Raw genomic sequence first — 12,995 nt, forward strand, 5'->3', positions numbered from 1 at the left:
TGCGGGAAATCTTCATACCCAACAGAAGGAATAATAACGGAAGGAGATATGGATGTCAGATTCAAAGGGGTCAGAGACACCCATAACCTGGCAAAACAACTCGACAATATCATCATTAGGGGGTTGAAGCTATATGTCAACATACCTAGGTACAACAGGGAGAGACTGGGACAGAGGACTCCAGGAAACAAGTCACAGGACAAAGACGACAACACCCAACACGAAGTTGATTGTTGCAAGAAAAAGAAATACACAAACCAGGGATCATATGCTGAGGTACTGAGAAGAAACATTGGCCCCAAGGGGTCACGGCAGCCTTACCATAGTCACCCCCAAGCACACCACACTACCACATCTTCCATTCATCTTAACATAGAACCTGAAGATACCAATTGGTTGAAGGACGCGTGGGTAAGGAGACTATCAAACCCCGCAATGTTTGACAGAGTGGAGGAAGAGCTGCTATGGGAAACTGGGCTGGACATATCACCCAAGTATATTGGTGATGATCTAATCTTATTGCTCGGACTCACGGACAATGGAGCTAAACACCTCATGAATGGGGGGCAACATGGAGGGACATCAATGTTCTATTCGATGGAGAAATGGAACCCAGGTATTCGCACAGGTTTTAGGTTGACATGGGTCCAAGTTTGGGGCATCCCGCTGCAGGCTTGGGACACGAAGTACTTTAGGCACATACTGGCAGCAATGGGGGATTTGGTGGAAATAGATGACGACACAAAGGAGAAGAGGAGGCTTGATAGGGCTAGGGTGCTCCTAAAAACACCATGGAGACCAACAATCAACCACATGGTTGAAGTCCACATAAGCGATGAATGTTTCAAGGTGTTTGTCGTTGAGGAAACCAGAGGAGGCAGCTTTCATTACCAACGGCGACGCAGTTCGATGGGAGGGTCGTCGGACGATATCTCCTCTAAAGACATCTCCCTCGGGAGCCTTACACTGAGAACCACCAGCCCCCGCGGCCTTGAAGACGTCACGCGACTCTCACCGGCGCAGGTAGGCGGTGACGCTGACTCTGACGGGGGTGGCATAGCGGAAGTCGAGGAAGCCCATCGGGAACCCCTTTTACCCAGTGGGTCTCACGACGGAAGTTACCCACTAGGTAATGCCTCTACCCCGCGTGCGACAGATCAGGTCACATCACAAAGTGCGACCCGAGCCTTAACGGCTAGTTCTGCTCACGACACGCCTCCCAATCATGGCTTGGCACAGTGTACCGAGGGGGTGGGTGTTGCAGGAAGCGGTGTGAAGTTGCATAAGAAAGGAAAGAGTGATGAGGGAGACTCTACAGGGGCAGTAGATGCATTGAAGAAAAAACCAAAAGCAAGTGCTGACATGGCAGCAACAAGCAACGTGGCAGATGAAACAGAACTTGGGTCAACAAATTTAAAAGTTGAGACGGCACAAGTGCAGCAAGTGCAAAACCTGTGCCTGTGGATTTCGACACCCCTAATGTAATTGAGGGAGGGCCCAATACCGAAAAGGAACTTTCTATCTGCACCCCTCTAAAGCCCAAACACACCATGGGCCTTATGTTGCACAATGATAACGGGGATTCCGCAAACAACTGCATGGTGTACTCAAGAAAAAGGAGGTTTCAAAAGAAAAATCCTACGGGTCAGCCTTCAACTGTTAAGATGACACCCACAAGGCTGAGACATTCCCAAACCCAGCACCCCCAAGGTACGTTGCGTGAAGGGCACGCAGTCAGTACCCAACAAGATTCCACAACAGAGATAGCATTAATCAATGAAGATATAGAGGAAGCTTCGGAAACACTAAAATCCCAGGATGTATTCGACATATGGAACAGGGCTACAAAACTAGGGGCTACAGGAGGTGATGACCCGCATCCAATTATAGAGAAACTAAGGGAAATGGAGGACAAAGACATGAATGAAGCAGTGAGGCTGGGAAATAGCAGTGGTTATCCATGAATATAATATCATACAACATCAGGGGGTTAGCGAGGGGTGTAAAATGGGCAGCTATTCGTAGAATGATCAAGAAGGAGAACACGGATATGATATGCATACAAGAGACAAAGAGATAGTCAATTGACAAAACAATGTGTCAATCATTGTGGGGGGATACGGATGTTAGATGGGAGGCACAACCTGCTGTCAACACAGCAGGTGGTATCTTATGTTTGTGGAGCGAACGAACATTTAGATTACAAACGAAAGTTGTTGGCAATGGCTTTATTTTCTTGAGAGGAGAATGGCTGAGGGAAGCACAGCAAATCAGTATAATTACAATTTATTCACCTTGCGAAATGCAGAACAAGAGGATACTATGGGATCAGGTTAGGCAGCTGAAGCACTCTCTAGCAGGAGATTTATGGTGCATCTGTGGTGACTTTAATAGCATCAGGGACCTTGCTGAGAGATTCGGGATCTGCCAAAGGGGATTAGGGACAAATGACATCAAGGAGTTCAACGACTGGATAGATGACTTGGAGTTGATAGAGGAACCATGGCTGGGGAGAAATTTCACCTGGTTTAGACCAAATGGCACATTCAGGAGTAAGCTTGACAGATTCCTGATTTCTCCTGAGTGGCACGACAGATGGCCGGCAAGCACTCAATCTACTTTGCCAAGGAATTTTTCAGACCATTGCCCCGTCATGCTCAGATCGTCATCAGTTGATTGGGGCCCAAAACCTTTTAGGATCCTCGATTGTTGGCTGTCTGAGAAGTCTTTCAAGGAAACAGTCACTAGTTGCTGGACTTCCAACCAGCAACCAGGTTGGGGTGGATATGTCCTCAAAGAAAAGATAAAGAGGTTGAAGCAAAGGCTGAAAATGTGGAATAGGGAGCAGTTTGGAGACACTCTAAGGAGGGTGAAGACGATTGAGGAGGAACTAAACAAACTTGAGGAGGATACGAGCCAAAGACAGCTAACTAATCAAGAACAGCTGAAACTGAAACAACTGCAGGAAGCTCTGTGGTCAGCTGCCCAAGCTCATGAATCACTTTTGAGGCAAAAGGCTAGAGTCAAGTGGATTAAGCAAGGAGATTGTAATTCTCGATATTTTCACATGTTGCTGAATGCTAATCGGCGGAACAATTATCTGAAGGTTGTAATGGTTGATGGAACTTGGTGTCATGAACCATCTAAGGTAAAGGAGGAAGTCAGAGCATTTTTCTCAAAACGATTCCAGGAATCAAATTATCATAGGCCTAGATTGGATGGGATCTGTTTTCAGAAAATAAATCAGCATCAGAATGATATGCTGACTGCTCGTTTCCAAGAGGAGGAAATTAAACAAGTCGTATGGGAGTGTGGGAGCGACAAAAGTCCAGGGCCCGATGGTTTGAATTTTAACTTCATCAAACAGTTTTGGCACCTACTCAAATCTGATATCTTGCACTTCCTAGATGAATTTTATGTTCACGGTGTTCTCCCGAGGGGGTGTAATGCATCCTTCATAGCCTTGATACCTAAGGTGGCTGACCCTCAATTCCTGAATGACTTCAGACCTATTTCCCTCATTGGCTGCATGTATAAGACTGTTGCTAAATTGCTGGCCAACAGAATGAAGAAAGTGATGGCTGATATTGTTGACGAAACTCAATCGGCTTTTATTGAAGGAAGACACCTATTACATAGTGTACTCATTGCAAATGAGGTGCTTGACGAGGCAAAGAGGACTACCAAATCATGGCTTATATTCAAAGTCGACTTTGAGAAGGCATATGATTCGGTATCATGGGATTTTTTGTTGTACATGCTGGACAGGACAGGCTTTAGCTCCATATGGATTAAATGGATAGAGGGGTGTTTGAAATCAGCGTCCATTTCGGTTTTGGTCAACGGCAGCCCTACAGCTGAGTTCCTCCCTAAAAGAGGATTAAGACAAGGAGATCCGTTGGCACCTTTTCTATTTAATGTGGTAGCTGAAGGGTTGAACGGCTTGATGAGAAAAGCTAAGGAGGAAAATCTGTATCAGGCCTTTAAAGTAGGCTTAAATCAAGTGGAGATTAGCATCCTACAGTTTGCCGACGACACAATCTTTTTTGGGGAAGCAAACATGGAAAATGTTAAAACAATCAAAGCCATTCTCAGGACATTTGAACTAGCTTCAGGACTTAAAATCAATTTTGCCAAGAGTTGCTTTGGAGCTTTTGGCAAATCTGATCTATGGAAGCAACACACAGCTAACTACCTGAACTGCCGCTTGCTGGTCCTTCCTTTTAATTACCTGGGAATACCCATAGGAGCAAACCCGAGGAGATGTCACATGTGGGAGTCCATAATACACAAGTGTGAGAGAAAGTTAGCGAGGTGGAAACAGAGATACATATCCTTTGGAGGGAGAGTGACACTCATACAATCAGTCTTATCATCGATACCCATTTACTTTCTTTCTTTTTTCAGGGTGCCCAAATCAGTGGTGGATAAGCTCGTGAGGATACAACGTAGATTCCTATGGGGAGGAGGACCGGATCAAAATAAAATTGCATGGATTAGCTGGGAGACCGTGTGTTTGCCAAAAGAGAAGGGAGGACTAGGCATAAAGGATATCAACAACTTCAATATGGTGTTGCTTGGCAAATGGGAGTGGCATCTCAGGCAACACAAAGGGGAGTTATGGGCTAGGGTGCTGAACTCGAAATATGGAGGATGGAGAGGCTTGGCTGAAGTGGATAGGGTAGGCAACAAATCTGTTTGGTGGAGAGACTTACAAAAGGCCCTCTCCAGCTCACACCAAGGACAGATTATCCAAAAGGGAATGAAGTGGAGGGTGGGCAGCGGAGACCAAATTAAATTTTGGGAGGACAAGTGGACTGGGGAGGAGGAATCATTGGCTGAGAAATATCCTAGACTATACTTAATATCACTACAGCAGCATCAAGTCATAAGATCGATGGGAATACATACAGATGGAGGGTGGGAGTGGAATCTCTCTTGGAGAAGGCCATTGTTTGAAAATGAAATCAATTCAGCAGTTAATTTTCTCACAGACATTGAAGATACAACAATTCAGCAACAAGGCACAGATACTTGGGTGTGGTCTGGAGATCCAGCGGGTCATTATTCAACAAGAACTGCATACAACTTGTTAGGAGAAGAAGCAGCAGTTGGTAGACAGGAGGACTGTTTTGAGAAGCTATGGAAAATAAAGATTCCAGCTAGGATTGCAGTATTTGCATGGAGATTGATAAGAGACAGATTACCAACAAGACAGAATTTGAGGAGGAGACAGGTACAGCTTACAGATTTGCAATGTCCTTTTTGCAGAAATACAGAGGAGGGTGCACCCCATTTGTTTTTCCATTGCTGTAAAATACAACCCATCTGGTGGGACACCATGTCACGGCTGCAGATTAAAGGCGCCTTCCCGTTTAGCCCAAAGCAGCACTTTCTTCAACATTTTGGTGTTCAACTCAATGGACTAAGGACAAACAGATGGCAATACTGGTGGTTAGCCTTAACTTTTTTTTTATCAGCAAAAATAGTTATATATATATATAAATCTGAATAGATACAAGTACCAGAGGTACTATGTACATAAGTAGAGTACCATACACATGGTTCCTTAGTGAAACTGCTACAGTTTGATTAGGAACCAAAATATGGCTACATAAGTAGAACAACTGCTAGAAATTCAAGAAAAGCTACCCCCTACTAATACAAAAATCCTTGTCGAATTTGACTTGACCATTGATTAAAGTGAATGGTAAAATCTTTCTCCATGCTTCTTAGCCAAGTCCACATTAAGAATACAGCATCCTCGAACAACTTGTTGCCATTGAAAATTGCATTTGAGAAGATTTTTTTTTTTAATCGGCAAAGATAAGTATTATATATAAAAAGAAGTACCAGAGGTACTCATAGTACAAAAGAGATCCATATAAATGGTTCCACAGTCAGACTTAAAATTCTGAGGGGGAACCAAACTATGGATACAAAAGCAAATGATTTTACATGTGTCAATGTGAACACTATGCAGTCCCCTGCTAATACATAAAACTCTGTGGTAAGTTAGATGACCATTGATTGAAATGCACTGAAAAATCCTTCTCAAAGCCCCTAAGCCAAGACCAAAGAAGGAATATGGCCTCTTCGAACAATTTGTTAGCATCAAAAGTCACATTAGAGAAGATAATGCTATTTCTAAATTTCCATATGGACGACGTCAAAGCTATCCACCAACATTGCCATCTACTATTTCTCACACCAGCTGGTTGAAGACCCAAATGATGGAGGAAGTGCTGCTTTGGGTTTAAAGGTGAAGCGCCCTTAAGTTGCAGCCATGACATGGATTCCCACCATATGGGTTGAACTTTGCTACAGTGGAAGAAGAGATGGGATGCATCCTCTTGATGGATTCTGCATAGAGGACAGAGAGAATCTGTTAGATGAATCTGTCTTCTCTGCAGGTTTTTCCTTGTCGGCAGCCTATCCCTTAAAAGTCTCCACCCAAACACCAGAAACCTAGCTGGAACCTTCATCCTCCAAAGCTTCTCAAAACATTCCTCATGCCTTCTATCTCCTGCACCCTCTCCAATCAAGTCATAGGCACTACGAGTTGAGTAATGACCCTCTGAATCTGCAGACCATTCCCAACTATCTGAAATCTGTTGTTGGATTTTAAATTCTGCAACATCTTTGAGAAAATTAGCTGCTGAGGTAATTTCACTGTCAAACAAGGCTCTTCTCCACGCAAAGTTCCACTCCCACTCCCTATCTCGAAATATTCCCATGGATCTAATGAGCTGGTGCTGCTGCATTGAAATTGAATACAGCCTAGGGTACTTCACTGCATTTGAGAAGATAACTGTGTTTCGCATCTGCCAAATGGACCAAACTACAACCATCCACCAACATTGCCATCTCTTGACCCTTATGCCATCCACCTGAACATATGAGTGTTGAATGAGATGTTGTCTCGAGTTTGATGGAAACACACTTTTAATATTCATCCAAGACATAGTCTCCCACCATATAGGCTGTATCTTCGCGCAATGAAGGAATAAATGGGCTGCCTCCTCCTTCACACATCCACAAAATGGGCAAGACAAATCCATGATTTGCACTTGTCTCCTCTGCAGATTTTTCTTTGTAGGTATCTTCAATTTCCACAACTCCATAAAACATTCATCATTACTTGCAGCTGCTCCCCCTTCCCATAACAGCTGGTAGGCACTATGAGTAGAATATGTGCCTGATGGATGTCCTATCCATTCCCATTCGTTCCCTCCTTGTTGCTGTATGGTCTTGCCATCTACCTCATTAAGGAAGCTGATTGCTGATTCGATTTCAGAATCGAACAGTGGTCTTCTCCAAATAAAGTGTCATTCCCATCTATTATCCTTGTGAGATCCCAATTGTTGGATAGTCTGCTGTTGCTGTGATGATATGAGGTAAAGTCGCGGATATTTTTCAGCTAATGATTCCTCCTGACCTAACCACCTATCCTCCCAGAATTTGATTTTGTCACCAACTCCCACCTTCCATCTAAATCCATCTTGAAGAGCCCTTCCCTGGTAAGATTGAATTGCAACCTTTTTTAGATCCTTCCACCATGCTGACTCATTGGCTGCCCTTCCTACTTCCTCCAAACCCCTCCATCCGCCATATTTAGATTCCACTACTTTAGCCCAAAGTTCCCCTTGGTTCCGTAGAAGATGCCACTTCCATTTGCCTAGTAGAGCGAGATTAAAAGAATTAATATCCTTGATGCCAAGCCCTCCCCTTTCTTTTGGTAAGTACACCGTGTCCCACCTAATCCATGAGATCTTGCTTTGGTCAGAACCACCTCCCCATAGGAATCTCCTCTGTATTTTCACTAGCTTATCCACCACCAATTGCAGCACCCTGAAAAAAGAAAAGAAATAAATAGGAATTGATGTTCGGACTGATTGTATTAATGTCACTCTCCCCCCAAACGAGATATGTCTTTGCTTCCATTTTGATAATTGTCTCTCACATTTTTGGATAACCGAATCCCACATCTGACCCCTCCTCGGGTTGGCCCCTATGGGTATACCAAGATAAACGAAAGGAAAAGCCAGCAAACTACAATGTAAATAATTAGCCGCATGTTGCTTCCATTGATCTGTTACTCCGAAGGCTCCAAAACAACTCTAATGCAACCTTCAACACTAACTCATTATTTGAAGACGCAATGTTTCTACTTTGGTCTTGGCTTAAGAGTTTCGAGAAAGACTTTACAGTCCATTTTAATCAATGGGCAAGCAGCTTTACAAAAAGCTTTATGAAGCAGCAGAGGATTAAATAGTTAGGAATCTACTTTATGTAAATCTTATACGAAATCAGTATCCATAGAATGGTTCCCTTTCAGAATATTAATGTCTGGCTGTGGAACCACTCGAATGGTCTTTTGTACTATTAGTACCTCTGGTACTCTATTCAATATATATATTATTTTTGCTGAGCAAAAAAAAAAAAATATATATATATATATATAATATATATATATATATATATATATATTTGCTCAACAAAAATAGATATGTTATTAATATGAATAGTACCAATGGTACTAGAAATACATATGTAGATGTAATTATGTAGTTGGTTCGAGTATATACGCAGAACCAAGCTAATGCGCATTCTATTACAGAATTACAGAAAACCCATCCCCTCCTAATTACTGAATGTTTCCTTTAGGTTAGAGGACCATTAGTTAAAATGTATGGCAAAGTCCTTCTCCATGGATTTGACCCACGTCCAGAGTAAGAGAACTGCATCATCCATCATTTTCCTTCCATCAAAGGTCTGATTTTGGAATACTATTTTATTTTTGTGATTCAAAATTGACCATGTCAGAGCGATCCACCAGCATTTCCATCTTGTGAGCTTCTTTCCGTCAGGTATCCCAATTGCATGTTGCATGTAATGTTCCCTAGGGTTTTGTGGCAAAGCTATTGCTAGATTAACCCAAGATAAAGACTCCCACCATAGAGCTAGATTAACCCAAGATAAAGCTATGTCTTATTATTATATGATTTATAATATTTTCATTATTAATCTTGCCATATTATATATTATGTTTAATTTAGTTTATATTACTATTAGTTAGTTGATTATATTTTTTATTACTATAATTTGAAATTTATTTATCATATATTATGCTTCACTTTATTAAATTATATGTTAAGTTTTAAATATTATTTTTATATTTTTTTAATAGTATTATAATTATTTAGTTTATTATATTAACAGTTCACAGATTTTTTTTCACAGCATAGCAGTTCAGGTAACAAATTAAAAAGTGACGCTTATAAAAATATATAGCAGACAGACGGTGGACTTGAGGGCCAATAGATTAGAAAAGAACACCTAAAAGGTTAAAACCCTAAATCTAACCACGTTCTCTGTTAGCTCAGGCCATCACTGTAAAAGTGAAACGTCACGACACTCAAATGGAAGAGAGAGATCAGTGCCAGCACAAAGGAAGTCGCAGAGTGTCTGCCAGCATGGCAGTAGCACCCAAACGCCTCGGAAACGCAATTGCGGCCACAACAACCGCAACATTGAAACGTTCTACAACAGACCTCACCATCGCGCTGGGGGGCCACGCCGCAATCGCGGCCACTGCCACAACAGCCACTATTGACTATATAGATCTAACATGAAAGTCCAAATGAAAATTTGTGATTTAAATACCAATGTCATGAATGTACAAGGAAAAAAAATAGAAAGAAACTCACCAATGTGGATCATTCTCAGAAGGTATTCCAAGAAATAGTGAAGTAATAATGCCAAGGCAAGTGCCAATTTGACATAAGGAACCTAGGGCGCCCCTATATTTTGTTGGAGCTACCTACACCACATGATAGCAAAGAAACATGAGTGAGAAGGACCTGTTTTTGCTGTTTAAAAATGTCTTTCCTCCACATATCAAAAACAAAAAATAGTTAAGTACAAACTATTTTCATTAGAAATATAAATATACTTTCTTCATGGAAGGGGGACTGTTTAGTATAATTAATTATTGTAGAAAAATCAACAGTTAGAACTTGGCCTGTTTTATTTTCATTATAACCGATAATTAAACATCACTTATGGAAAAGTTACATGGATTTGGTATATGGTGTATAAAGGAACTCAGAGAGAAAGATAAGAGGAAGATATTATTGAATCTGTTGTGAGGAATTTCAACCCACAGAGAAAGGATTACAATGCAATTTATTTAGTTGATCCTAACAGTCAACTAACCAGAGTTAGTTGATTACAGCTGTCACACTCTAGTTACTGACTGTAGTCAGTTTACAACTACCTAATAGAAGCTAACGTTGCTACTGAGTTACAGAAGGCAAAAAGATACATATACTATTGTGGTGTAGAGACTACAGTGTAGACTGTAGAGATCAGATAAGTCAACTTAGTACAGTTGGAGAACGAGAAAATGATTATATACAAAACTAAAGTCGATATCAACATGTACCTCGGATATATATATTGGAACAAGAACAGTATTTACACCTATACCAAGGCCAACAAGAAATCTTCCCCCAATTATCTCATTCAAGGAGTGAGCTTGTGCACTGTCACAAATTATAAAGAAGTATGTTAACAATATGACTACCAGCCAAGCAACTACAATCTCAAATGAAAGTGATTGCAATCTGTAGGCAATATGTATTGATGATCAAAAAATTGGAAAAGCCAATCATGTTATAATCATAATCATTTGTACATGAAAGCACAAGAAATGTACAGTACCTTATTATTGCCCCAAGGATTAAGGGTATGCTATTAATCTGAAATGTGAGGCGAGAACCAAGTCTATCTAGCAATGAAGCGGAGCTTATGCTCCCAATAAATGCACCAGCGATAAATATACTGACCACGAGTCCCTCAATGAATGAGTTTCCCTCAAAACCAAGCTCCCGAGCAATGGAAACAATAGGACCATTCATGACTCTGCAATCCACAAGAGGCTAGAAAATCAAAAACCTTATTATTGATTTAAGAGAATACAAAGATAGGGAAACTGACTGACCCAATGTGATACCCAAATATAAAATTAGACATTGAAGCAACAAGAACGTGGGGGAAAGCGGGGAGCCATCCGTTTTGACACAGTGAGAACTGCTTTGGCTTTGTTTCGTTGCTTTTGAGGGCTGAAACTTTTAGCTTATTAGAAAGGTGGCCAGAGGAACGGATCACGAGAGTATAAGGTTTGTCTCTGGCTCTGGAGATGGAAACGAGTTTGGGACTGGGCTCGGAATAATGAACAGACACGATCGCCGCTGAAACAAAATTAAGGGAATTCATCGTTCCAAAATTGGAAAACAACCAACACCCTTATGTTCATTCCTAAATAAATGGATATTGGATATTGTTAAAGGTCACCCAAAGAATCTTTTGCCTTCTTTTTTCTTTGAAGGACAAGATGGAATTCTTATGTCGTACAGGTTTATGTTGTCCATTTATTTTAATTTTATGTAATTGAAAGTTTTTATTAAAAGAATGGTAATAGTCAAATTCATTTGGGAATGTGTGATATATTGATAAATTAAATACGTTAAAAATAAGATAAATTAGTAATAATTTAATTTAAATTTTTTACTTTTTTTAGAATTAATTTGTCAACATCGGAAAATGAATTTAATTATTTATCCTTGAAAAAATACTATAGATTATTTAAAAAAAGTTAAAAGGTAAAAAAAATAGATAACATAATCTTAAAATATTTTAGTAGCTTAAAATTATTAAAAAAGGTTAAAGAATTATATAATAATTAAAAGTTCAACAACTATATTTATTATAAATTATTTCTTAGAATAATTAATTAAACGAGAGCTTTTAAAAGGTATTCTTCAATGTTTTATGAATTTAAAAAAAAATCATCTTTTTGATCTATCATTTTGTTATATTTATTTTTGTTAGAATAAAGGACGTCATATACCACTAAAAAAAAGTTTTGATTAAACAAATAAAAAATTAGTTTTTAAATTGGTAAGATTAAGAGTTTTTAAACTAATAAAACCAACCGGTCATCTTAGTAAGACAATAGATATTGTGCTCGTGTTTAATTTAAAATATAATAATGCAAATATATATTCTTAGGTTTAAATATATTTTTATTTTATATAAGATACTCATTTTTTTAGTCACAATAAAAAATTTAGTTCTTATAAAATTTCAATGATTTCTATTCCTATCAAATTTGGTCGAATTTTCTCTTGTCAGTGCTTTTCTTATGTCTCCTTTATGTGACTAAGTTAGAGGCATAAAGATAGAAGAAAGATATCTAAAATGAGTTCGAGTGAAATTGGTTATCTAATATTGTAACACTTAATCAAACCACACCAAAATAAGAAGGATTCAAAGGTTGTGCAGGTATGAGACTGTGTAGTTAAGGATAGTTTAAAGGAATTAATTGGTACTATCTATACCAACGAGATGCATCTACTTTTCAGTAGTCCATCACTTAAGATTTTCATAGTTAAGTGTGTTTAATTTGGAGCAGTTATGGGACGAGTGACCTTCTGGAAAGTTTCCTAAAAAACGTGTGAGTGAGGACAAAACACGCTGAAAAATCTTGTGTTAGTTTGTTGGGTCAATCATTGATCCTAGAAGCAGGCAGAGCTGATTTCCAAGGTCTTGAAAAGGGTTACCTATAGAGGGTTCTGACCGGTGGAGTATTCTGACTATCAAGGATGTTGAGTGAAGTGTCATCGCGTGAAGTGTCATAGTATGAGAAGCACCGAGAAGTTGAAAATCAAGGATGTTACAAATATCATTGAGGTTGTTTTTATAGAGTTTTTCTCTAGGTCCATGGGCTTAGTTTCCTAATATAAATGTCATCAAATATAAAGAAGATCCAATAGATAAAGATAGAAAATTTATCTATCTCTTCTTACCTAAACTTATATGATCTTTTTTCATCTTAATCTTTTAGGTGGTAAAGATAGACTTTCTCATTTTCCTGTTTTATTAAGTCTTTTATCTACTTGGGAAGAGATATACTTGATCGGTCGCCCTAT

The 12,995-nt window shown here is 39.6% G+C and overlaps 1 protein-coding gene across 2 annotated transcripts in view; it reads right to left on the reverse strand.

Annotated features, from left to right (window-relative positions):
• LOC100776209 (probable plastidic glucose transporter 1) overlaps positions 1 to 11,389 on the reverse strand; it is a 33,398-nt gene extending 22,009 nt beyond the window's left edge. Inside the window, exons 1-4 of one of the 2 annotated variants that reach the window (XM_003542271.5) lie at positions 11,006 to 11,387; positions 10,726 to 10,926; positions 10,448 to 10,547; positions 9,711 to 9,823 (exon numbers count right to left, since the gene is read on the reverse strand). In XM_003542271.5, coding sequence (XP_003542319.1) covers positions 9,711 to 9,823; positions 10,448 to 10,547; positions 10,726 to 10,926; positions 11,006 to 11,280 — 689 coding nt within the window. In that variant the 5' untranslated portion in view covers positions 11,281 to 11,387. Of the gene's footprint in view, positions 1 to 9,710; positions 9,824 to 10,447; positions 10,548 to 10,725; positions 10,927 to 11,005 lie in introns of both variants that reach the window. The other variant, XM_006593825.4, reaches the window with a different exon arrangement.
• Positions 11,390 to 12,995: the final 1,606 nt, after the last annotated feature.

The sequence above is a fragment of the Glycine max genome, chromosome 13 (genome assembly GCF_000004515.6).
Source record: "Glycine max cultivar Williams 82 chromosome 13, Glycine_max_v4.0, whole genome shotgun sequence".
Lineage (NCBI taxonomy): Eukaryota > Viridiplantae > Streptophyta > Magnoliopsida > Fabales > Fabaceae > Glycine > Glycine max.